Consider the following 25,279-nt stretch of genomic DNA (forward strand, 5'->3'; position numbering starts at 1 on the left):
AGCCTGGGGTCGGTCCAGGGGGCTCCATCAGCACATTTCTCTCTCCTTCCCATAAGTCTGGATGATCATGGGGGGAAGGCTCAGAGAGCAGCTCTTCAGGAGACCCCAGCTGGAAAGACACAGCCCTGCACTTGGGGGCTCCTCTGGGGGTCCCTAGAATAGGTGCTCCTTAAGGGCAGGGCTGGGGCACCACAGGATGTCCTGACTGTGGGCCTGGGTTCAAATACAGCCTCAAAGGAAAGCATCATAAAGTTAGGCCAGTGCACAGCATACAGTGGGCACTAAGTAAATGCACGTGCCCTTCCCTTCCCACTGCCCTCCCTGGCATGGGACACTCTTCATATAGGTGTCTGAATGTCCCTGGAGATGGTGAAGGTGGCCCCACAGCATCCCTCCCCTCCCCCTCCTTTCTGTCTCTGGAGGGGGCAGCTCACCCCCACAGTGAAAAGACTCACTGAGGTCTGGGGTCACTATCTGAACTGCCCCCCTGGCCTGAAACTCCCACCCATGCAGAAGGGGTAGCCAGGCCCCCCCAGACTCACATTTTGAGTGTCACAGTGACTTCCAGCTCGCTCTGGGGCACCGGTGGGGTTCAATCTTGGGCCCCGATTTAGGAAAGGGAGGGAAAAACCCAAGAACGGAACCGGCCCCATCTGAAATTGTGGCATGGAAGGGGCCCCCTGCACCCTGCCTACCTCTCCCCAAGGGCCAAGCCAACATCCCTGGCCAGATCCTAAGTGGCCCGAGTGGGTCTGCATGGCTTGTTCAGCCTTTTCCCAATGGACAGGCATCCCCTTTGATTTCCAGTTCTCAGCCACCACAAAAAGCTGCTACAAGTATTTTTGTCCAAATACATCCTTTTCCCTTTTTTCTAGATATCTTTGGGATATGGACCTAGAAGTGGTATTGCTGGATCAAAGGCTAGGCACAGTTCTATATGTTATGGGCCCAGAGCACCCCAGAAGTTCTCTGAGGTACATCAAAGAACCTTCTCCTTGAGAAACTAAACCAAAGGACAGACACACCTAAAGAAATAAGGGGAGAGGCAGCTAGGTGGCGCAGTGGATAGAGCACTGGCCCTGGAGTCAGGAGTACCTGAGTTCAAATCCGACCTCAGACAACACTAACTAGCTGTGTGACCCTGGGCAAGTCACTTAACCCAATTGCCTCACTTAAAGAGAGAGAGAGAGAGAGAGAGAGAGAGAGAGAGAGAGAGAGAGAGAGAGAGAGAGAGAGAGAGAGAGAGAAGGGGAACCTGATTAGGACTGAGCTAGCTCTAGGACCCCCACCCTTCATTCAAGTCTTCCTCACCCCTGGGGAGATAAGTTTGGGTGTGGCTGCTGCCTTTGTGCCGGGAGGAGGAGAGAGATAGCTTGAGATCTGCAGCCACCCTTCACCCAACTCCCCCAGCCACCACCAGTGGGAGATGACCCTCCCTCACTAGGGGAACTTTCCACAGTCAGACGATCACCTCATCAGGCCACCATCGGACCTTTATAAAAGTATCTGCCCGTCTCCTGCTCAAGGAGATTGGTATCTCAGAGCCATGCTCTGTGCCATGCTTTCTCCCCATGAGAAGAAGTTCAAGGATTTTTCTCTTGGCTTCCCTTCCCCAGCCCCTAAGTAAAGTAAACTATTATCTTGTTCTATTGGATTTGTGTGCAAGAGGGTGTAATTCTTTTTTTTTTTTTAGTGAGACAATTGGGGTTAAGTGACTTGCCCAGGGTCACACAGCTAGTAAGTGTTAAGTGTCTGAGGCTGGATTTGAACTCAGGTATTCCTGACTCCAGGGCCGGTGCTTTTCCACTGCACCACCTAGCTGCCCCAGACTCACGATCAATTTGACCCCAAATTCCAGCCCATATCAGGGGGAGCTCCCCAGCAGCCACCGAGGGTCTAGCAAAATTAACAGAAAGATAATCCAAAGGGCAGTCACCACCCAGGGCACTGGGGAGGGAGAAAAGGGAATAAGTGTGTCCACAGTACCCACCACATGCTGGGCACCGGGCCATGGGCTTAACAGACTGACTCTCATTGGATCCTCACAACAGCCCCCGAGGTTAATGCTCTTATCAGCACCACCACCACCCTTTTACAGTGGGAGAAACTGAGGCACACAGGTTAAGTAATTTGCCCAGGGTAAATGGGGGCTAGTAAATGTCTAGTAAATGTCTGAGGCTGGATGTGAATCAATCAGTCATGTACTGGGCACGGTGGTAAGTGCCAGGGATACAGAAAGAGACAAAAGACAGTAACTGCAGTTTACAACCTAATGAGGAGCCAAGGGATGTGAGCCCGATCCCACGGGCCTGCCCTGTGGGGGTCCAAGAGCACCATCTTCAGTCAGTCTCCTTTGGGACCCCCTCAAGCCCCCAGTGCTTCTAATGCTCCCAGCATCCAGCTTGGAGGGAAGATGGACGAGACCAACCTCTGGGAAGGCGCTGCCGTGAGAGGAGCCACAGTCTCCATCGCAGTCCTGCCCCAGCTGGCTACTCTGGGGCCCTGGGGAAGGCTCCCCTTGGGGGAGACCCAGGCCTCAATCTGGGCTGAGCTGAGCTACCTTGCTGCCCACCCTGTGTTGTCTGCTATAGATCCTGATAGGGCCCTTCTGCATGTGTTTGCCTCTGATTTGAATCAATGGGCTTCTTTGCTATTCTCCATGTGCTTTCACTGTGGAACTGGTCTTAGGTGAGGAAGGGGTATTGGCTAGAGAGCTTGGGGTCCCTCATCCCCACCCCAGAAATGCCAAAGGGATCAGAAGTTAGATGGATCCCGATCATATCCCCCATATTTAAGGGAGCAGCCCCGGACATCCATACACACACTCTAAGAAGAGCAGAGCAGCCGCCTGCCCCACCCTCCTGCTCCCCTCCTGGCAGGAATGAAGGTCTCCCTTGGAGGAGGGTGGGGGGAGAGGAGGCTGGAGACGTCTCTTCTGCCTCCTCACCGCACACACATTGGGGCCCTCTTCTGTTACACAGACAGGCACAGTAAACCAAGTCAAACCTCTCTTAATGGAATTGAGATGTTTCATTCCCCAAAGGGGAAGAGCTGAGAACACAAAGGGCAGTTCTTGAGATTTCAATCCCCTTCTTCCCAAAAGAGAAGGAAACCAAAGAAAGACAATGCCTGTCAAAAGAAAGAAAGGTTTTTATTAAGCAGGGAAGAAAAATGTGACCTGCTGCATGGGTAATGTCCAGCCTACAGCACACCGGGCAGCAGATTGTGTGGGTTTATGTGCATTTGAAACAAAGGCAGGAATTTTGGAGGGAAAAGTGGGTCTAGTCAGTGGGCTCCATTCTCAAGGGGAGGTGGAGTGAGCAACTCCAGGGAGCAAGGAGGTGGCCTTAATACACAAATCAGAAAGCATCCTTGGTGATAAGCAGCTCACCGTTCAAGGCTTGATTAGGACTTGCTGGAAAAACAGGATAGTTCTGAGAGTCCCATAACCAGAGTTGGGGGAGAGCTGGAGACAACAGGCCCATAAAGGGGGTGTGGCCACAGTCAGGTAAGACAGGAATGTCTCTGGGAGCTCCACGAACCACCGTCACCAAATAGTTCAGGGTCCCAGGCTGGGTGAGCTCCGTTGGCTTCAGGGTGACTCATTTTCCATCTAGGTTGACTTTGGTCACTGCAAAGGATCATGTGTTAGCCAATGCAGCTAGCCCTCACGGACTGTTCTGAGTACTTGGATAAGTGGGGGATTCAAGCAAATGCTAATCGAGTGATTTAAGAAAATCACTTTAGTACTTGATGGAGGGTGGACTGCTGCCCACCCCCACACACACACCTAGAAGTGGAAGTCAGTTAATTAATCTGACTTTGATTGGGACAAAGGGAAAGTAACAAACCGTCAAACCACAAACCTTGGCCTTGGACACCAGAGTGTCTGCATCCACAGCTAGGCTCTTAGCCCCCTGGGCCCCCTGAGGGGGGCCGTCTAGTGGAAGCTACAGATGAAAATGGGGAGAGGAATAAGTGAGGGGAATGTGGAGCCCCAGGGAACCACGATCCCTTTGGATCTGAGCAGCCCTTGGCCCTCTTCCATCCTTTGGGGATCTCTGCAGTTTGGGGGGCTCTTCTGCAGTTGGAGGGGGAGACAGCTCTGACCACTGAGCTGACCTGAGCCCTTCCTGACCCATCAATCCAATGGCTGCATCTGGGAAGGCTGGGAGCTTCCTCCCCTTCCCTGGTGCCTCAGTTTGCACCCGACAGCCTGCAAGCCTCCCACGAGGGTCTGCCCAGAAAGGTCCAGCCATTCCAAAGGGTTTCTGAATCCCCTGTGAAGGGCTTGTTCTGTCTCTTGCTGCCCCGGCCCAGGTCCTTTCAGGGGGATTTTCTCACCCTTCCTGAGTCCAGCCCAAAAGCCTGGGCAGCTGTGGGGTTGTTGCCCACTGCCTTTAAACAGCACCTCAAGCAAGCTGCCTTTCTAGACCTGCGCCCAAGGGGGCTGCTTTATTACTATTCTCTCAGGATTTTCAGAGAAGAGATTTGAAACTTACCTCCAGAGCTGAAAGTGTTAATGTTGTCTTTTCATAGTCAATAGTCAAGAAACATTTGTTAAATGCCTACTGTGTGCTAGCTAGTAGGGCAGTGGGCTTGGAAGTGGGAAGACTCCTCTTCCTGAGTTCAAATCTGACCTCAGATACTTAGTAGCTGTGTGACCTTGGGCAAGTCACTTCACCCTGTTTGCCTCAGTTTCCTCATTTGTAAAATGAGCTGAAGAAGGAAATGGTGGAGCCCTCCAGTACCCTTTCCACAAAAACCCCAAATGGGCTCGCAAAGCGACGCGACTGAAAAGCCTGAACAAGAAAGTGTGAGATAGAGCTGTGAAAAAAGTCGGGGTGGAAGGATAGCTAGCAAGGGGTGGACCTGTGAAAGAAACCCAAGATGAATGCAGCCTGTAGGCATGGAGGGAATAAGGAGATATCTGTCCTATCTGCCTCCTTCCACGGAGCCTGTGGGGAAGGAGGAGCTAGGTGTCCGGGCAGCCCCGAGTGCCCCAGTGGCCAAACCTGGGCCCACTAGTCGGATTAGGGATTAGGGCACCCACCCACACCTGCCCCAACCTCCCTGCAGCATCCCTCTTTCGATGTGTTCTTGGGATGCTCCTATGCAAATGAACACAGTTTGCATGGACAGCTGGCTGGCGAGTTCTGTAGGATGGCATGCTTCCCCCCGGCTGAGATCATCAAAGCCTTGAAGGGTGAGCACAGCTCTTTGGGAGCCACTCACAGGACTTCCCTCCTTCACCATTGCTCCTTCACCAAGTGCTCAGGAGGTGAGGTGGGCGCCACACTGAGCTGCAGTCTTTGCGTCCGCCACCAGGTGGCACTCCAGGCCTGAGCTGATCCGAAGTCCCCAATGGTTTTTCTAGCACAGGCATGGCCTGACCAGCCACTTCCACTGACACCCCAGTACCACAGTCTTTCCATCCCCTTCAAGGCTCAGCTCAAGCCCTACCTTTTTCAATTCCAGTAGTGGATAGACTTGCCTGCGTGACAATTATTTAATTATTTATCAGGACACCACCAAATACTCTGGGTTCACTTAAACGGAGTCTGACTCTGGGAGCTGATGCCCCAGGGATTCATTATCTCTTTATTTGGTTATTGTCCAAGAGCCTAGAACCAGAACCAGAACCCTAAAACACTCCTAAGTATCCAGCAGTTTCTCCCTAGCCCCGTGATATTCTAGGGAATCCCTTTTTGAGAAAGGAATAAGCATTTATCAAGGGTCTACAACATGCCAGACTAAATGAGAGCTTTTACAGTGACTTCATTTGATCCTCACAACAGCCCCGAGTGGCAGGTACTATTATTATCACCATTCTACGGTGGAGGAAACTGAGGCAGGCAGAGATTAACCTATAGCTAGCAAGTATCTGAGGCTGGATTTGAACTAGAGTTTTCCTGACTCTGGGTCCAGAGTTCTATCTGCTGCCTTTCCCCCAAAGAGAACGTCCCAAATCCCCAAGGTTTGACGAGTCATCCAGGGGTTTCTACATCCCAGCCCCAAAGGCGGACTTGCCTTCGAGGGACTGCTAAGTGAGCATTCTCCTTCCCAAAGTGTCAGCACTGAGGGGTGAGGCCCGGATCTCTTTGACAAGCGTGTGGACTCTGGGGGGCCTCAGCAGCCCATCAGTCACTAGGGGGAGTCCCAGGCTAGGGACACCAGGTTAGGTCTGCAGGGTATGTACGGGCAAGGATGCCCACAGGCCGTGGGGAGATGCCCCTCAGGTGCTTTCCAGGAAAGGCCCCTGCTTGGGAATCTCCCTCACTGGACTGCTCAAGGCCCTCCCAAACACCCCCCTGCTCCCATATGCTCCTGTGAGTCCTCTACAGGGCCCGTAATCTCGGTGCCAGCGTGGGCCACCTCCTCGGCTCATAGGCCCTCTCCTTCTCCTGCCACAGGCCTCCAAGCCAAGGGTCCCAGGGGCACCCTGGGCTGCCCACCTGTTTTCCCTCAATTACCTCCCTTGACCTTGCGTCTGCATCAACACTAACGGTGGGCCAGGATCTGCCACTGAGAGTGAGAGGGAAACTTGAAAAGCCTTGGCTCCCGTGCCCCTCACTGTGCTTGGCTGCTGGGGGCTGGGACTGAGCCCTGGCTGTGTGCGGGGCCCCAGGCTGGCAGGGCTAAGCTCTCCAGCACAAGATCCCTGGGCCCAGCCTGGGGGAAGGGGCAGCTGGAGAGGCTCAGGACTGGGGCCCCAGGCTGCTTCCCCTGTGCTCTGCTCCCACAAGACAGAGGCTGCTCCTGCCAGGACTGGGGGCTGGGAATGGAGCCCAGGGCCCTCCCCTTTTCAACACTGCACTGTGCTGCCAGCAGTCCCAAGTCTCTCCCCTTGGCAATTTGTGGAAGGCAGAAGACAGCACCATGGTGACTGAGGAGGGCCCTTGGGGACTGGCCTGCCTCCAGGGAGAGCGGGCCCACAGAGCTGACCTTCCCCACCCAGCATCCGTACCTGTTTCCTCCTTCGTCAATGGAGAGTGGTGCTGGCCATAGCCACCTCGTGGGCTTCTTGTGAGACCCAAGTAAAGAGACTCTGAGGGGCTTTTGGGCTCAGCTGGGTGAGGAATGGGGCTGTGCAGAGCTCATGGTCTTGCCTTGGGCGCTTCACCCAGCTCAACTTCTTGGGAGCCATCTCTGGGGTGAAGAACTGGGGCAGCCCAAACTCTAGACCTGTTTTTTTTCTTTTTCTTTTTTTAGTGAAGCAATTCGGGTTAAGTGACTTGCCCAGGGTCACACAGCTAGTAAGTGTTAAGTGTCTGAGGCCGGATTTGAACTCAGGTACTCCTGACTCCAGAGCCGGTGCTCTATCCACTGTGCCACCTAGCTGCCCCTAGACCTGTTTTAAAAATAAATTTTATTGCTGTTCTGTTTTTGTATCACCTACATATTCCACTCTCCTCTTTCCAGAGAACCACTCCTTATTAGAAAGAATGTTAAAAGCAGGAAAACTTTCCAGCAAACTGACCGATGATTCAAAAACGAAAAATCTGGTTTTATATGCACTGTTCCACCCCCGTGGGCCCCCACCTCTGCTAAGAAGAAGAAGGGTGTGGCTTCTCCCACCTCTTCTGTGGGGTCAGGTTCCATCCACATTGGAGCTGGGCTGGTACACTCTAATGCTCACCTCCACCTGGGAAGGCTATTGCACTTACTTCTGGAGGTAACAGGGAGTCCCAGCTCCTGTCTGAGAAGGGGAACAAAACAAAGAAGGCAGCCAGGGACTCCGAGATCCAGTCCCAGGGGAGTCAAACAAGGAGTCCAAAATTAACGTGGGCGGAGTGGAGGGATCCAGTCGGAGAGGCCCACAGCCATTCTCCCCAGGGGAGGAAAGGCAGAGGGATGGGCCCTGCTCTCTGGGAGCACAGGAGGCTCAGCACCCCATGGACTGTAACCCAGTTCAACTGCTGGTCTTGTATATACCTCTTTTGTTTTGTTTTATTTTTGCAGGGCAATGAGGGTTAAGTGACTTGCCCAGGGTCACACAGCTAGTAAGTGTCAAGTGTCTGAGGCCGGATTTGAACTCAGGTCCTCCTGAATCCAGGGCTGGTGCTTTATCCACTGAGCCACCTCGCCGCCCCTCAACTGCTGCTCCTGTAGGAGACCTCCAGGCCAGGCTTGGCCCTGGCCACAGCTGCCAGCTCAGCCTTGGCCGCCTCATGCAGGACCGACCTGAACAACCTGCAGGGAGTTAGTCAGCCTCAGAGAAGGAGCGGCGAGGCCAGAGACTGCGGCAGGGACTCCTGCAGGGGCCTCAGGTGAATAACAAAGTCCCCGGACTCTGGACTCCCTGAACCCACTGGGCTCTTCCCCACAGCCGGTCACAGCCCACCTCACACCCGCATTCCCACATGTGCCTGAGGTACTGTAGGCGACAGCTGGGCTGCCTCAGGCCCCTGCAAAGCCACTTCACACCCTCCTCCCCCAGGGAGCTGTAACAGGTCCAGCAGCCTCAGGCTGGGGCATCTGCACAGCCCAGCCAGGTGAGCCCACACATCTGGACCCTGCAGGGGAGAGGGGAGGGGCTACTGCGGGAGAGCTGTGAGACATGGGGGGGGGGAGGGAGGGACAGAGTGGGAGAAATGGGAGAGGAGGAAGGGGGAAATGGATAGATGGATGGATGGGGACCCAGAAGAAGGGAGAGGCTAAGGGGGTTGGGGTATGAGAGAGGAGCTTGAGGTGAAGGGGAGGGAGGGAATGTCTAACCCCTGGACAGAGAAGAACTGGAAAGGGGTCTCCTCTCCTGGAGGAGGTTACTGGGGTCACCCAGAGAAGACCTGCCCAAGGTCATGAATGAATCCCAAGCATCTGGGGCCTCCTTCCCAACCCCAAGGTTTCTGCTACCCACCGCAACTCTAGTGGCGTCCCATCCCAGGGTCAGGAGGACAGACTCTTGCCCTCCTCCTGGGTCATCGGGTTCCTTTTCTTTTTTTTGTGAGGAGCAATTGGGGTTGACTTGCCCAGGGTCACACAGCTCTATCCACTGCACCACCTAGCTGCCCCTGGGTTCCTTTTCTTGATGAAGCTATCTGACCCTGAGAAGGGGGTGAGGACCAGGCTGGGAGATTGGAGCCCCTGACCTCAAATCCCTTCCCAGCTAGGGGACATCCAGGAGCTAGTTACCTCTCTGAACCTCACAGACTGAGATGATTACGCCTCTCTCCCTTCTAGTCATTTGGGGTTGAGGGGAAGGTGTGTGTGTGTGTGTGTGTGTGTCTGTCGCCGTGATGGTGATGGTGAGGGAAGGCAGGGAGACTTCAGCCAAAGTCTAAGAGGGGCTGACATTGAAATATGGAGGGGAAAACTTTCAGAAACAAGATAGACTCTTCCCAGGATCCAAATCGGTCCTAAACACTGGAGGTGGGGAGGAAGCAGATGCATCTAGCAGACATACCTAGAGGTGAGCTTTGAATGGGAAGAGTCGGGTTCAAATCTAAAACTGAATGATGTCCAGTAGCCATCTTAAACTCACTATGTCCAAAGTAGGACTCAAACCTTTCCCCTCCCATTTCCCCCATTACCGTGCAGGACACCCCCAACTTCCCAGTGCCTCGGGCTCCCAACAGAGGAGTCACCTTTGACTCCTCGGGGTCTCTCACCCCCCAAATCCAGTGTTGCCAATGACTGTCCATTTCACCTCAGCAGCATCTCTTGTTGCTCTCTCCTCTGCAGCACCCCTGCTCCATCACCCCTGGCAGCATCTTCCCTCTGCTCACAAACTGTCCGGAAGAGGCCTGAGAAACAAAGGAATTAGGAGAGAGACAGAGACAGAGACAGGAGATAAAGAGGGAGACTGACAAACAGAGAAAAGGAGGGAGAGAGAGGACAGACAGAGACAAAAGAGACAGAGACCCAGGGAGAGAGAGAGACAGAGAGGAGACAGAGACAAAAGAGAATGAGACCCAGAGAGGGAGCGAGTAAGAGAGTGGGAGAAAGAGAGAGAAAGATAGAGAGAAGAGAGGGAAGGGAGGGAGGGAGGGAGACAAAGACAAAAGAGACTGAGATCCAGAGAGACAGACAGACAGACAGACAGGAGAAACAGAGGGAGACTGACAGAGAAAAGGAGGGAGAGAGAGGACAGACAGAGACAAAAGAGACAGAGACCCAGGGAGAGAGAGAGACAGAGAGGAGACAGAGACAAAAAAGAATGAGACCCAGAGAGGGAGCGAGTAAGAGAGTGGGAGAAAGAGAGAGAAAGATAGAGAGAAGAGAGGGAAGGGAGGGAGGGAGGGAGACAAAGACAAAAGATACTGAGATCCAGAGAGACAGACAGAGACAGAGAGAGACAGGAGAGATAGAGGGAGACTGACAGAGAAAAGGAGGGAGGGAGAGAGAGAAGACAGACAGAGACAAAAGAGACTGAGGCCCAGAGAGGAAGCATGAAACAGAGTGGGAGAAAGAGAGAAAAAGACAGAGAGAAGAGAAGGGAGGGAGGGAAGGGAGGGAGGGAAGGGAGGGAGGGAGGGAGGGAGAGAGAGAGAGAGAGAGAGAGAGAGAGAGAGAGAGAGAGAGAGAGAGAGAAGACAGAGACAAAAGAGACTGAGGCCCAGAGAGACAGACAGACAGACAGACAGGAGAAACAGAGGGAGACTGATAGAGAAAAGGAGGGAGGGGGAGAGACACAGAGAGATAAACAAAGAGACACAAAGACACAGAGAGAAAGGGAGGGGAAAAAAGAGGGAGAAAGTGGCAGAAAGAGAGAGAGCAGAGAATGAGAGGAGAGGGATAGAGAGGGAGGGTGTGGAGGAGACAGAGAGTTAGAGAGACAGCGAGAAAGAAGCCCTATCCCCTTCTCCTCCCCCCAAGGAGGATGTGGATCATGTCTGGCCATCCATAGGATCAAAAGAATTGTGATGCCGGGCAAAGTGAAGTTGGAACTGAGGCCCCAAAGTACAAAAGCCGCTGATCGTTTGTGTAAGGAGGAGAGCCCGGGCACATTCGCAGGAGGGTCTGACAAACCGGCCGTAGTGGCTGGGCTCCTAGAAGGTCTGAGATGCTCCGCTCACACCTTCACAGGGGCGTGAATGCCGGGCAAGCACTTTCCCAGCTCTGGACACCAGCCTGATCCTCTTTCCTGGGAGAAGGCATCAAGCAGTCATGAGCAGGAGCGAAGGGCAGCAACCCTCCTGTCCGCACTTTGTGCCGAGTCGGGCCAGCCTGCGAAGCCCTCTCACAAGCCTCGGGTGTAGAGCTAATGCAGAGAAATCACCAGTCAACTTGCCAAAGGAGCCCGTCCACCCCAGACCCCTGGGAAAGGGAATGGCCTGTGTGCTGCAGCCTCTAGGACCTGGAAGGACCGGCAGTGGTTCCTGCTCTCTGCAGAACACCCCTGCCCCGCAGGAGTCAGGAGGGACCTTCCGGCCTGGGCTGGAATACTTCTGCGGATGAGGAACAAGCCTCCATGCCAGGGAGGACCACATGACGGGGGCACCGGGAAAAGGATGGGGCCTGCAGCTGGCAGCTGGCCTGGCTCGGGCCCTCACACAGCAGCCCCATGCCACGGTCTCCCAGGACATTGAAGCTCAGGTCCAGCCACTGCAGGGTCTGGCTGATGCCCAGGACAGAGCCAAGGCTCTCACACGACTCCTCAGTGATGTGGCATTTCTTCAGACTAGGGGATGAGGAACAAGTGACCATTCATCACTTAGTGGCAGCAGCAGCAGCCACCAGCACCACAATGAAATGGGACTTGGGTCTGCTAAGCTCAAAATGTCTCATTTGGGCCTCAGGACAACCCTAGAGGTGACTGCTAGCATCAGCACCCCCATTTTACAGATGAGAAAACTGAGGCCAAAGAGCAAAGGTCTGGTCCAGCGTTATAGAGCAGGGAAGTGTCTGAGGTAGGATTTGAACTCAACTCTCTCCCCACTCTCAGGTCAGGGAACTGTCCATTGCACCACTGGGCTGCTTCTCCTCTTCAGACTCAGGAGGCCAGGGAAAGTCCACCATTGGGCATCCCTGGTCCCCACTAGGCTGAAGGCCTGAGGTCCTAGAGGCCATGGGTGTCTCAGGACCTGGGTGTGTCATTTCAGGCTGCTCTCAATTTCTGCACGGCAAGAGATGTGGTCTTAAGAGCTTCCAAACAGAAGAAAGCTTTCTTGCCACTGAAGCCCTGGGTGTGTCCAGTGCCCAGGACATGATGGAAGGCAGCACCAAAGGAGCCCAGACCAGGGGTTTGAGGCCCAAAGCTGAGAGACAACCTGTTCTTCTTCACCTATAAAAGAAGATAAGGGCACCTGCATGGGAAGTGCCCAAAAGGAGAGCACTGGTCTTAGCTCTGCTTCTGCCCTGGACCTCTCCTTGGGGTATCCCAAGCAATCTTGGGGTCATTTGCATAACATCTCAGTAAATTGAAAAGGAAAAAGGATGTCCCTCATGCCTCCACCTGTAGATATCTTCAGCCGAATGTCCAGTAGACATCTTAAACTCAACGTGCCCAAAGCCAGATTCTTTCTCCTTCCCTCTCACGCCCCCCTTTCCTACTGTGGAGAGAAACACCATCCTCCCAGTCGTTCAGACTTCCAGTCACCCTGGACTCCTCACTCTCTCTCACTCCCCTGATCCAATATGGTACCAAGGCCTGTTGATTTCACTTCTGCAGCATCTCTGGTCCATTTCACCTCTGCAGCACCTCTGATCAATGTCGCCTCTGCAGCATCTGGCTTCTTCTCCGATGCTGTCCCCTGCTGCAGACCCTTAATACCTCACACCTGTACTATTGCAATAGTTGCTGGGGGAGGGGGACATGTCAGCCTGCCTCAAGTTTCTCCCTACTCTAGTCCATCTTCTACTCAGCCACCAAAGTGATTTCCTAAAGCATGGATCTGTCCATGTCACTCCCCTGCTCAGTAAACTCCAGTGGCTCCCTATCACTTCCAGGATCAAATACAAAATCTTCACGTCCCTGGAGTCAGGAGGACCTGAGTTCAAATTTGACCTCAGACACTTGACACTGACTAGCTGTGTGATCCTGGGCAAGTCAGTTAACCCCAATTGCCTCACCAAAAAACAAAACAAAACAACAACAACAACAAAAAAAACAACAACCCAACAAAAACAAAAAACAAACAAAAACCTTCTGCTTCAATCAATCAGTACACATTTATTTAGCATCTAAGACATTCTCAATTTATAATAGATGGGAGCAGTGAACTCTAGGTTCCCCAACATTTATTAAGCACCTACTATGGAGCTTCTGACACTATTTTTTTTTTGGTGAGGCAATTGGGGTTAAGTGACTTGCCCAGGGTCACACAGCTAGTAAGTATCAATTGTCTGATTTGAACTGGATTTGAACTCAGGCTGGATTTGAACTCAGGTCCTCCTGACTCCAGGGCCGTGCTCTATCTGCTGCACCACCTAGCTGCCCCCTGACACTATTTTTTATTCCCAGAGGAGAGGACCCAGGGTACAAGTAAAAAAAATAAGCCCTGGAAAGCAGAAGGGACAGCTCCTTTTGTGATGCAGGAGAGAAGAGGTGGAGGAAGCCTATGGAAGACAAAGTAGAAGGAAGCAGGTGCCCTCCGAACGATACGAGGCTCTTACCACAGACTCTGAAGCCTGCAGCTGGGATGTTGCAGCACCTTGAAGAGCAATACTGCTCCCTGGTCTTCCAGGGGCTTGTAACTCAGATCCAGCCTCATCAGGGTCCAGCTCATGCTGAGGGCACGGGAGAGTCTCCCCACATAATCTGAAGCGAGCCAGCAGTTCAGCCACCTGTGAGAACGCCACATTGTTGGCCTTTCTCCACACCCCCCTCCCCTGCCCCAAGCAAGAGTATACCAAAGACCAGAGGAGTCACTGAGTGATGCGCTCCCTCCCTTTGACCCTGGACACGATTCACTGGGCGTCCCTGGGAAGCCCCGGTCTCACGATGCCTTCCCCCAGCTGCCCCTCAGAACGTGAGAGCATCAGAACACAGGCCACAAGATGGCTAATGGTCACGTAAGGCTCTGCCTTTGGCAGATGCGGCTCTCGGGGTAGGAAACCACTTCCGTGTCACTAAGTCCAAGGCGACTATTTCGGATGAGAAAACTGGGGCGGGGGGGGGGGCGGGGATTGACCTGCCCCGGGTCACATGAAACCAGGCCTCCGCCACCCTCTTCTGCCCCGTGGCTGGGAAGGGAAGGAAGCCGGGCAGGACTTACCTGAGAGACTGCAGCGGGCACGTGGGCTGCTTGAGGTCTTCACACAACCACCTCACTCCCAAATGCCCCAGGGTGTCCTTCCCTAAGCCCAGCTCAGAGCGGCGCCGGCGGCCCCAGAGCCCGGAGAAGTCTTTGCGCGTCCTTTAGGGAATAGGTCCCAGCTTCTCGATGGGCAAGACCTAGATCTTGGAGGCCCGGGCCTGCGGCGCCGGAGCCCAACCCATCCAGCTCCACGGCCACGGTGCTCCGGGAGCCACGGAGGTAGAAGGCAGCCACCAGGCCCTCCATCCTAGTGCGCACTCTCACCTTCACTTCTCCGAAACAGGCCATGGCGCTCCGGCCGAACTCGGGCTCCTGGGTCTCAAACAAGCAGTACAGCAGCTCCAGCGTCTTTGCCCGCCCGGCCTGGATCCATCTCAGCAGGACCCGCTGGCTCCCGCGGGGGCCGCGGCCCCCCACCATCTTCGCCAGGGTGCCGGCTCTCTCCCGACTGGAGAGCCCAGAGAGGAAGCGGACGCTCAGGGGGAGGGCCGCCTCCCACCAGGAGGGGCCCTACAGCAGCTGCCCCAGGCGGGGACTGCGGAAGGGCCCCTGAGGCCGCCGCGTCACCAGGAGCAAGGCTGCGAAGAACTCCTGGAAGGTGGAATGCAAGGAGCTGTAGGTGGCCTAGCACCCCGTCTCGTGCTGGAACCGGTGGCCGCGTCCAGCCCGTGGCGCGCCAGGTCCTGCTCCCGGAACCAAAGCCTCTGCTCCCTCCGGCCAGTGGCGGCCAGGGAGCAGAGCCCCCGGAGGCCCGCAGGCCGGCTCCTGGGCGGGCCGGGCCGGGCTGGACGCAGGAGGCTGGAGAGGAACGCCGTGTAGACGGCGGTGGTGGTCCGCGCCGTCTGCGCCGGGGCCTCGGCCCTCTCCATCTGCTGCCACAGCCCGGTGCACACCCGCGGGCCGAAGCACCTGGTGACCAGCACCTCGTTGGCCTGCACTCGGCCCAGGTTCGGCTTCTCCAGAGCCACGGGCCGCGCGTGGTGAGGACCAGCGAGGGCTCGGCGAGCGGCCTGCTCCCCAGCAGATCCCGCAGGTGGGCGCCCCCGCGCTGAGCCTCCTGCCCCAAGGGGCCCCACGGGAGCTCATCGAAGCCGTCGAGGACGAAGAGCAGGCGCTCGGGACGAGCCAGCCCGGCCCCGGGGCCCGTGGCCTCGAGCCACCCCGCCGGCACTCGGCCACGTCCCGCTGGGTGGACGTGGAGAGCCAGGTCGAAGCGGCCCGGGTGGGGCGTGCCTGACGCCCCGTCTCGCAGCACCTTCCAGGCCAGGGTGGTCTTGCCGGTCCCCGCTGCCCCCTGCGGCACAGCAGTGGTCGGGGCGCTGCCTCTTCCCGCTTGGTCGGCGGCGAAGAGAGCCGGGAGCTCAGTGGCGCGCCCCAGCCCTCCCTGAGGTGGCCCGCAGCCCCCCGAGGCCCTCAGCTCCTGCTCTGGGCAACGCCGGCTGGCGTGGCCCCGCATCAGAAGCAGCCTCGTGTAGTGCGGGCTCAGGTAGAGCCATTCACCCGGACGGGCATTTCTCTCCTCCAGAACCTGGAATTTCTCCCGCGTCCGTTCCCGGTACTTCTCCGTGTAACCTGATGCAGAGGCAGGAAGAGTGAGGCAGTCCAGAGCTGGCCAGCGGGGTAGAACTCCTTTCTGCTCCTCTGCCCCCCGCCCCATCTTCCAGGCAGGGGATTCCCAGGGGGCCTAAGGCTTTAGCCTTGGAAGGACTCCCGGCCATCCAAGTTCTTCTAAGACCCGAGATGAAATCGCTGGCCTGGAGGACCCTGGGCCAGCAGCCTCGACCTCGGGACTTCAGTGCCTCCTTCAGTGACTGTGATGGCCCCATCTTACAGATGAAGAGCCTGGAGCACAGGCTTGGAATAACGGAATCTCCAAACCTAAAGCTAGAAGGGACTTTCAAGAGCGGGGAGACCTCATTTTACAGTCGGAGAAACTGAGCCACCCAGAAAGGCAGGGGTTTGCCCAAGTCACTCAGCAAATTACTAGCAAATCTGTGATTCAAATGCAGGATTTCTGATCCCAAAGCCAGTGCTATCCTGAACTCTTGGTTAGAAAGGTTTTGTGAATCAGTGGGTCAATCAAAGGGGCTGCTTCCTATTGTTTGTGTCTCCCCGGTGCCTGGGAGAGAAGTAACACTTAGTCAACGCTGCTTATGCTGTTTGCTTTCTTAATTTCTCTTCTCTCTCTCTCTCTCTCTCTCTCTCTCTCTCTCTCTCTCTCTCTCTCTCTCTCTCTCTCTCTCTCTCTCTCTGTGTCTCCCTCCCTCTTTCCCCCTCTCTCCCTCTTTCTGTCTCTTTCCTTCTCTCTTCTCTCTCCCCTTCCATCTCTCTCTTCTTGAGTCTGTCTCTCTGTCTCTCTATCTCTCTGTCTCTCTCTCTCTGCCAGAGCAGAATAGCTACTACATCCTTTGCTTCAAAGAAAGTTTTATCCTTCAGAAGGAATAAAGCAAGAGAGAGAAAATGAAATGAAAATCGAAGTAGCAACTGGAGAAAAAAATGGAAAATAAATCACACAGAAGGTAGAAAAGCTAACCCAAGGAATAATCTCTGGGAGAAAAAAACCCACAAGCCAGAATGGAGTATTCTGGACTCAACGAATCCACAAGAAAAAGAAACCTTAGGAAAACTTGAAGAGGTGAAAAGGAGAAGAATGAAGGTGCTCAGGCCCTTGAATCCACTTCAGAGCAGGATTCCCTGCCCCACCCTTGGCCTGGACTGTACTAGAGCCACATCAGGCTAAGAGAAGAGGCAAGAATCTTGGATTACTTCAGATCCTGAATGCATTCGACATCCACTAAGATAAGGGAGCTCCAAATGGATCAATGACCTAGATATCAAAGGTTACTGAACTGTTCTTCAAAATTCACCTAACCTGGGGCAGCTAGGTGGTGCAGTGGATAGAGCACCAGCCCTGGACTCAGGAGGACCTGAATTCAAATCTGACCTCAGACACTTGACACTTATTAGCTGTGTGACCCTGGGCAAGTCACAACCCCAATTACCTCACCAAAAAAAAAATCACCTAAATTATTTTTTTACATTGTGTTCTTTCTTTTTCAAAATTCCAATAAATGTTTTCTCAAGTTGTCTTAAGGCAGTCATGTAGGAGGGCTTGGGGGGGATCATGCAAGTTGAGACAAGTCTCTTTCCAAGCTCTTAGACATGGCTTAGACACAGATTGTTAAACTCGATTCAATCATTTCTGGCAGACTTGAACCTAAATTGCAGAGTATGCTATAAGTATTACTGTTTTTTCTTTGATGTGAGGGAAGAGTTCATTCATAACCCTGGCTTTCTTTAAGTCCTCACTAAAATCCCATCTTTTACTGGAAGCCTTACCTCTGTTAATTATTTCCTATTTATCCCATAAATCTTTTGTATATATTTGTTAGCATGTTGTCTCTGGCCCAGAGCTTAGTACACTGCCTGGCACATAGTAGGTGCTTAATAAATGTTGATTGATTGATTGATTGATTTACCAAACAAGGGACAGAGATCACAAAAAATAAAGTGGATAATTTTGGTTACATAAAATAAATCTTGCATAAACAAAACCAATGCAGCTAAGATTAGAAGAGAAAAAACTGGCAGGAAAAATTTGCAGCAAGTTTCTCTGATAAAGGTCTCATTTCCAAGATATATAAGGAACTGATTCAAATTTATAAGAATGGGAGATATTTTCCAACTGGTTAAAGAATATAAACCAGCAGTCCTCAAAGTGAGAAATCCAAGCTATCGATAATCGTGAGGGGAAAATATGCTCCAAATTGGTTCTGCCTCATACTTATCAGACCGGTAAAATTGACCCCCCTGAAAAAAAGAAGAAAATGGCGCATATTGGGAGAGGGACCAAGTGGGAAAACAAGCACATTAATATACTGTTGGTGGAGCTGTGTCCAATCCTTAAGGCAAACAGTAAATAAACATCTGTTAAACACCTACTACGTGCCAGGCACTGTGCTGAACACCAGCTATACAAAGAAAGGTAAAATACAGTCTCTGCCCTCAAGGAACCCACAGCCTCATGGGGGAGGCAACGTGGGAAGAACTGTACTAACAGGCTGCAGCCTGAGGGACAAACACAGAGAGAAAGGAAAGCCTTCATGCAGGAGGTGAGGTGAGGCAAGGAGGGAGAACATTCCAAACATGGGGGACGGACATTGTGTTTGACCCTGGAGGGAATGACATAGTCAGACCGTAGCTTTAGGCTGCATGGAGGAGAGTGGACTAGAGTGGAGAGACTGAGGCACACAGACCCCCCCACACCTTGCAGGCTATTAATCGAGGTGGTCCAGGCATGACTTGGTAAGAGCCCGCAGCAGTGTAGCCGCAGTGTTGGAGGAGAGAAGGGGCCCTACCGGAAAGATTTCAGAACACAGAAATAGGAAGAAGACCACAGATCAGATGGCCCAGATCAGAAGACTAGGGGCCTGGGGGATGGAAGTCGGGAAGACTCAAGGATTTGGGGGTGGAGAGAATGAATTTGAGATGCCTGGGGGGTGGCCAGTTCAAGCTGGCCAAATGGCAATCGATGATGCGGGACTGTAGCTCAGGAGAGAGGTTAGATTTCTGAATCACAGTCTCTGGGTCTCCTTGTTGGGGGCCCAAAGTAACTTCAGGATGAAATGAGTATGGTAAGTGCCCACGCTCCTCTTACTCTTGGTTTGCCAATAACTTGACAGAATAATTCAGGGGTAAATCTCTTACCCCGTGACGTGGTGGAGAAGGAGCCGGCTTCAGAGCTAGGAAAACCTGGCTTCCTTGACCTATAGCGGTCACATGATGCTGGCAGCCACCACCTCCCTCAGCCTCTGAGATGTAGAGAAGCTGCTCACCAGGGCTCCCGACCCCAAGGACCTGGCTCCTCTCTCTACCCCATTTGTCCCCTCCTCGTCCTTCTTTTTGGGTGGTTCTGATCTGAGCTCAAATGCCCCTGATGGGCTGGACTCAGGAATAACTCCCACGCCAGTCAGGTCTTTTCTTCAAAGGAAGCCAGTGTTATCCTTCCTGGGGTTATTCAGTGCTTGACCTGTGCGGAGCCCACCCATTCTTTTTCTGACTAAAGGGTTCATGGAGTAGGCAGCTAGATGTCAAGGTAGATAGAAGTCAGCCTCAAACACCTACTAGCTGATCACATCAGTGAATCTCTCTGCCTCAGTTTCTTCATCTGTACAGTGGAAATTGTGGAGGTAAAATGAGTTAACGCTTGCAAGTGCTTTGCAAACCTTAAGGTGCTGTGGGAATGGTTTATGATACCCTACACGCTCAGGAGCTACTTCGCCCCTCAACTCCAATTTGTCCCGCAGGACTGGATCCCCTAAGGGCAGCGGCTGCCTCTGTTCTCAAGTTTCTGGGGATCTCGGGGAACTGAGCGCTGTTTTCCTTGGGCTTGCTCCTCCCCCATGACTTTAACTTGTCAGCCCAAGCTGATTAAATGGTGGGAAGGGTGGTCGGGACCCGAGCTGAGCACATGCCGAGTCCAGGGGAGAGGGCGCCGGAGCCTAGACAGACAGCACGTGGGACTGGGCACTCTGGGGGGGACTCCGGAAGTTTCCTCTAGGTCTGTCATCGTTTTCTGCCAAGAAGTCCGCTTTGCCCGGCGTGGCCAGTCTTTCCTTGGCTCACAATACAGATGAGACCACCAGTCACTGTGGTCCCTGTGGAGGGGCCCACGAGGCTGTTCACAAGGCTCTTCTCTGCCTCCCGGGAGTCTTTCTCTTACAGCCACCAGGTGCTCAGCCCCTGGGGGCAAACGGGCTTGGCCAGTGTCTGCAGGATCTCCAATGGATTCCGAGGTACTCAGCCAAGGGCTTCTGGGCACCATTCACTCCTGGATGAACGTCCCCCCTTGGTCAGATCATGTCACGGGACTCCCACCATTGGCTCCCTTTGCCCTCCTCACAGGCTGCTGAAAATCAGGACACTTGTGTTCACTGGGCCCTCCACTGGGCCCTCACTGCTGCCAGGCAATCCTTCTGCCCCTCCTCTTCTCCCTCCTCCCCAGTCTCTCCCTCACTCAGACCTCTCCCTCTATTGTCTTTCCCTTTGCTGCTATCTCTACATGCCCAAGGGACCCCTCTCCTGAGCTTTGGCCTCACTTCACCAGATGCCTTTTGGCCACCAGAGGTCCTGGGGGAATGGGAACTCATCGCCTCCAAAATAGAATTCATGATTTTCCCCAAATCCAAACTTCCCTAATTTTGCCGAGGGCACCGCTCTCCTTTCAGCATCTGAGGCTCCTACCCTCAATTCCTCACACACACAATCTGCTGCCACCTTGTCATTTCTGTTTGTCCTCTCCTCTCCTCTGGGCAGACCCCCCTCACCTCCTCACCCCTGGACTATGGCAGTTGCCACTGGGGGGGTGGGGGGTCTACCTGCCTCTGGTCTCTCCCCACTCCAGCCCATCAATTGAAGCCTGACCATGTCACGCACCTCTACTCCATCACCTCCAGTGGCTCCCTATTGTCCCAGGAGCAAACAGATCACGCTCTGCTTGGCTGTCCCTTCCTCCCTTTCCAGTCTTCTCCCACCTAGTCCCCAGCCAGCTCTCTTGGACGCTGGGCCCCGGGCTCCGCCTCACACGCTGGGAATGCTCTCCCTCCCCACCCTAGTGTTCCTGGCTCCCTCCCCCTCCCCAGGCCTTCCCGCTGAGGGATTTGTGTGCTGCCCTTCTGGGTCCCTAACACTTAGTGCAGGGCGAGCACCAGCATCACGGCCGCTTGGCGGCCTCCCAAGGATTTTGTTCTGAGGCACGAGCAGCCCACAGGAAGACGTGGGTGGGGGCTTCTTGGTCTCCTTGGCCTCCTTCCTCGGCACAGTCCCTGCCAAAGCCCTCGAGGCTGCTCAGGACCATTGGTCGGCAGGGCCATCAGCAGGATGCTGGTCAGCCTGCGTTGCTGGGCCTCCCTTCCATGAGCTCGGAGGGCACTTGGCCTCCTCTCCTCAGGGACCTCTGAGTGTGGGCACCAGATCCCTTCAGGACCCAGGGGCTGATCCAGGGCTCAGCTTTGTGGAGGCCCCAGAATTGATGAGTCGCCGAGGGAGAGGATGGTGAGACAGAAGAGAGGAGTCAGGGGAGACCCCCACCATCTGGGGCCAACTCATACTCTAGCAAGGGAGGCTGGGAAGAAACAAAGGCTGGGAACGGGCAGCACAGAAAGCCACGAGCAGCCGGGGCCCACAGCCCATCCCCCAGGCCTCCGTCCCGGGGCACAACCTTCCTCCTGTTGTGGCAAGGCTCTCGGGCCCCAACCTTTGATGAGGCCCAGCTTGGTGGGCAGAAAGGAAGAAAGAGGCCCCGAGGGTGTTTGCCCCTCCCCCCAGCTCCTGCTTCCAGTCCCGGCTCAGTTCGGACCAAATGTTCGGAGCAGGCAGGGAGCAGTGTGGGCCACTGGGAGGAGCCGAGCCCCGACTTGGGACGAAGCCCCGAGAGCTTCTGGATCTGGCCCCGGGATGCCAGGCCCGGGGAGGAGGCTGGCTGAGATCGGGACCCAAGCCCAAGCCTTCTAACTGCCCTCAGCTGAGAGGGGGCAGAGCTGCAGGGACTGGGAGCCCCGCGACTCCATCCTAAGCTCCCTGGAGCATGCCAATGCTGGTACCAACCTGAGTCTCCTTCCGTCGTTGTAGACACCTCCTCCCCCAACCGAGATGCATCCAGACCTCGGGCCTCAGCAGCATCTGGGACAGAGGTGATGATGGTGATTTGTCTGGTGCGGCGCCAGGTACCGACCGAATGTTTTCTAAATGTTATTCTCTCATCTGATCCTCACAATAACTCGGAGAGGCAGGTGCTGCTATTATGTCTATTTTACAGATGAGGAAACTGAGGCACAGAGGTTACATGACTTGCCTAAGGTCACACAGCTAGCAACCATCTGAGGCTGAATTTGAACTCGGGACTTCCTAGTTCCAGGCCTGTGGCTGTATCCAGGATTTCTGCTAGGACATAATCCTGTGTAAGTCCTTCCATGCCCCTGAGCTTCGGTGACCTTCTCTGTGAAGTGGGATGCCTTCACAGCCCCTCTCTGAGTCGAAGCAGGGGCCAGCCCCTCCTGGGTCCTACGTTTCCTCACCACCGGCCTCGGGGGTCTCTCAGGGCCTCCTGCCCCTGCTCCTCTCCCTAAGCACTCAGCCTCTCTTTCCCCATCTCTGTCTCTCCTCTTTTCAGACTGGGCAGGCTTACAGCCCCAATGAGCAAACACCGTCCCCCTCAGTAATGGGTCACCCATCACTGCTGAGCCTGCTCTGCTCTTTCCCAGCCTGTGGGAGCGAGGGGAGGTCTGGAAAAAGGCACCTGCAGTAAAGGACCCCCAGCGAGGCCCCGCCCAGTTTCTGGCCCGGGGCCAAGCTGAGGTGCAGTCCCCTTTCCATCTGTACCTGCCTTGTGTCCCTGCTGTAGCGGCCCCAGGGTGTGAGGCTGGGCCTCCTTAGAACTGAGCCCCAGAGGAGGTCTTTGGCCCAGGGCTGTGGAAGCTGGTCAAGGCTGAGCCCCCTGAACATTCCTGTGCTCATGGCTTCTGCTGGGAGCAGCCCAGGCCCCCGTTCTGACCCAGGGCCGGGCACAGCAGGCCAGCCCCAATTCCTCTTGCACTGGAGGACGCGGCTTCCTTCCTCTGTGGGCTTGGGTTCCAATCCTGCCTCAGAGGCTTAACTATTGAGGTGACTCAGGGCAGGCCCCTTCCCCTCTCCAGGCCTGCTTGCTTATGTGTCTTCCCTGCAGCAGTCGGGGGCTTCCTCTGGCTCCCAAGGCCTCCCCCCTCCCTCCAGCCCTTCAATCCATCTCCAATCTGGAAGCTTCTTGACTCCCAGGAGGAGAAGCCTCGGACCAGGCCACTCAGGCCTCCTCCCGACCAGCTCAGGGCCCACAGCTGTCAGCACCACTGGCTCATCTCCACTCAGGCTCCTCCAGGTGAGGTGTGCCCTGCTCCCCTGGGGGCACTCCTGCCTCACAGCATCCTGTCTTCCCTGGGAGCACTCCCAGGATAGAAGGCAATCATCCAGGGGCAGCTAGGTGGCACAGTGGATAAAACACCGGCCCTGTATTCAGGAGGACCTGAGTTCAAATTTGACCTCAGACACTTGACACTAGATGTGTGACCTTGGGCAAGTCACTTAACCCTCATTGCCCCCCCCTCCCCCAAAAAAGGCAATCATCCAGCAGGGCAAAGCCTAGAGGAAGGTCTCTCTTCTCCTGATTCAGCAAAGCTCTATCCTAATCCTACCACTGACTCTTGTGGGGTGGGCAAGCTCCCCCCACCCCAGGTCTTGAAGACAAAACTGCTGCCTAAAACCCTTGGCATTTGTTTACATTCTTCCCATTAAAAGGCAGCTTATTTGATTTGTTGTCTCTCTCCCAGCACCACCCCAGAACTCTGTCCCCAGTCAGCCCTTGAGGAGTGAGGCTGTGAATGAAGCTGACAGGGAAAGAATGGAGGGCAGGAGTTGGGGGGCATGGGGGGGGGGTCCGGCAGGCCATACCCAAGGGTGGGGCCTCCTTCCTGGCTTGTTCCCACAGATGCCTGAGGCCCATCTTCTCAAGGGCCCCGAGGGCCACTTGCCAAGCTCCTGTGGTCCCATGGTGTGACCAGCACAGCCAGGTCTGGGTGGTCCGCCCTCTCCATCTGGCCCAGTGGGATCTGGGCCCACTGAGAGCTCCTGGGGCCCCCGGCTGTCATAGCCAGTTTGAACTTCTCGAGTTCCTCAGTGGTCAGCTCCTCCAGGCACCTGGCCAGTCTGCACACCTGCTGTCCATCATCGTGGGTGGGCAGGGGAGGGGGAGGAGGAGGAGAGGAGGAGAGGAAGAGGAGGAGGAGTAGAGGGAGGAGGAAGAGGAGGGGGAGGAGCTGAGGGAGCCGGTCTCAGAAGGGAGCCGGTGTGGCTGGCTCTGCCCCTCAGACCCTGAGGAGCTCAGTCGCAGGGATGTCCAAGGTCCTTTCCAGCTCTCTCCCTTCTCCCTTCATCACACCCTCTGCTCTGGACTCACTTCCCCTAGGGGGTGGCTGGCTGGGGGCAGCCTACTTTAGATGGAGCTTGGAGGGAAGGGAGGAGCAGAGGCCCCCTTCCTGCTCCCTGGGCACCACAGCCACATCCCCTTCCTGAGCCCGGGCTTCCAAACTCCCAACTCTCCAGCCCCCCACCCCCACCCCAGCCCCCAACCTCCTGATTCCGGCTCAGGGGGTGGTCGGTCCTTGCCCCCACCCCCAAGGACAAAATCAGGAGGGAAGGAGGGAGTTTCAGAGGCTGGCCCATGAGAACAGCCCTCCACGGCTCAACAGGAGTGAGCACACGGACTATTTGGTCTGACCCTGACACAGTGGTGTCGTTTCGGTCCTCTCTGAAGAAGAGCAGACAACCAGGTGTGAACAAGACCCAGACACCTCATCCTTGTCTACCAGCACCCATTAAGCACCAACTCTGTGCCAAGGCAGTTGGGTGAAGTCAAAGACCTGAGTTCAAATCCAGCCTTACACTAGCTTGTGACCCTGGGCAAGTCATTTGACTCTGTTTGCGTCGGTTTCCTCAGCTGAAAATGAGCTGGAGAAAGAAATGGCAAAAGAAAACTCCAAATGGGGTCATGAAGAGTCAGACACGACTGAAGAGACTGAACCACATGGGCCGGGCACGGTGCAGAACTGGGGGGCCCAAAAGAGGGGGACAGAGGCAGTTCCTCCCTGGAGCTCAGAGCTTGCAAATAAGATACACACACATACATATTGGAGATTGTGAACAGAGGGATCAGAGCCAGCTCCTACGGGAGACTTAGCCAGGGAGGCTGGAGGGGAGGAGCAGCTGAGAGACTCCTTTTTAGGGAATGCGTTCAGGGGGTGTGGCCTCAGGGGGGCTGTCCCGGAGAGGGGCCCCAGGGGTCCGGTATTAGGCAGGACGGCACCCCAGCCGGATCCCCAGCAGGAAGGGCTTGGAGGCGGGCCTCAGCCTCTCCCCGCCCCTTCACTTCCCAATATCCTGGACTTCAGCCCGGGCCCAGATGGTCTCCGTGGGGCGAGCTGAGCCCAGGCTCCAGAGCAGGGCCTGCAGGAGCTGGACATGGTCCCGCTGCCTCATTAGCTCTCCGCTGG

At 55.0% G+C, this 25,279-nt stretch overlaps 1 protein-coding gene across 1 annotated transcript; it reads right to left on the minus strand.

Moving 5' to 3' along the window:
• Positions 1–8,093: 8,093 nt before the first annotated feature.
• LOC122748470 (NACHT, LRR and PYD domains-containing protein 12-like) lies at positions 8,094–25,265 on the minus strand. The gene is given in 15 exon segments (XM_043994100.1): positions 8,094–8,193; positions 8,370–8,444; positions 9,650–9,746; positions 11,021–11,086; positions 11,367–11,623; positions 13,558–13,728; positions 14,160–14,294; positions 14,296–14,851; positions 14,854–15,175; positions 15,178–15,773; positions 21,807–21,881; positions 23,682–23,788; positions 23,790–23,947; positions 24,360–24,537; positions 25,156–25,265. Coding segments are annotated over 15 exon segments (3,003 nt in total).
• Between the last annotated feature and the right edge of the window lie 14 nt (positions 25,266–25,279).

Source organism: Dromiciops gliroides, chromosome 3 (assembly GCF_019393635.1).
Source record: "Dromiciops gliroides isolate mDroGli1 chromosome 3, mDroGli1.pri, whole genome shotgun sequence".
NCBI lineage: Eukaryota > Metazoa > Chordata > Mammalia > Microbiotheria > Microbiotheriidae > Dromiciops > Dromiciops gliroides.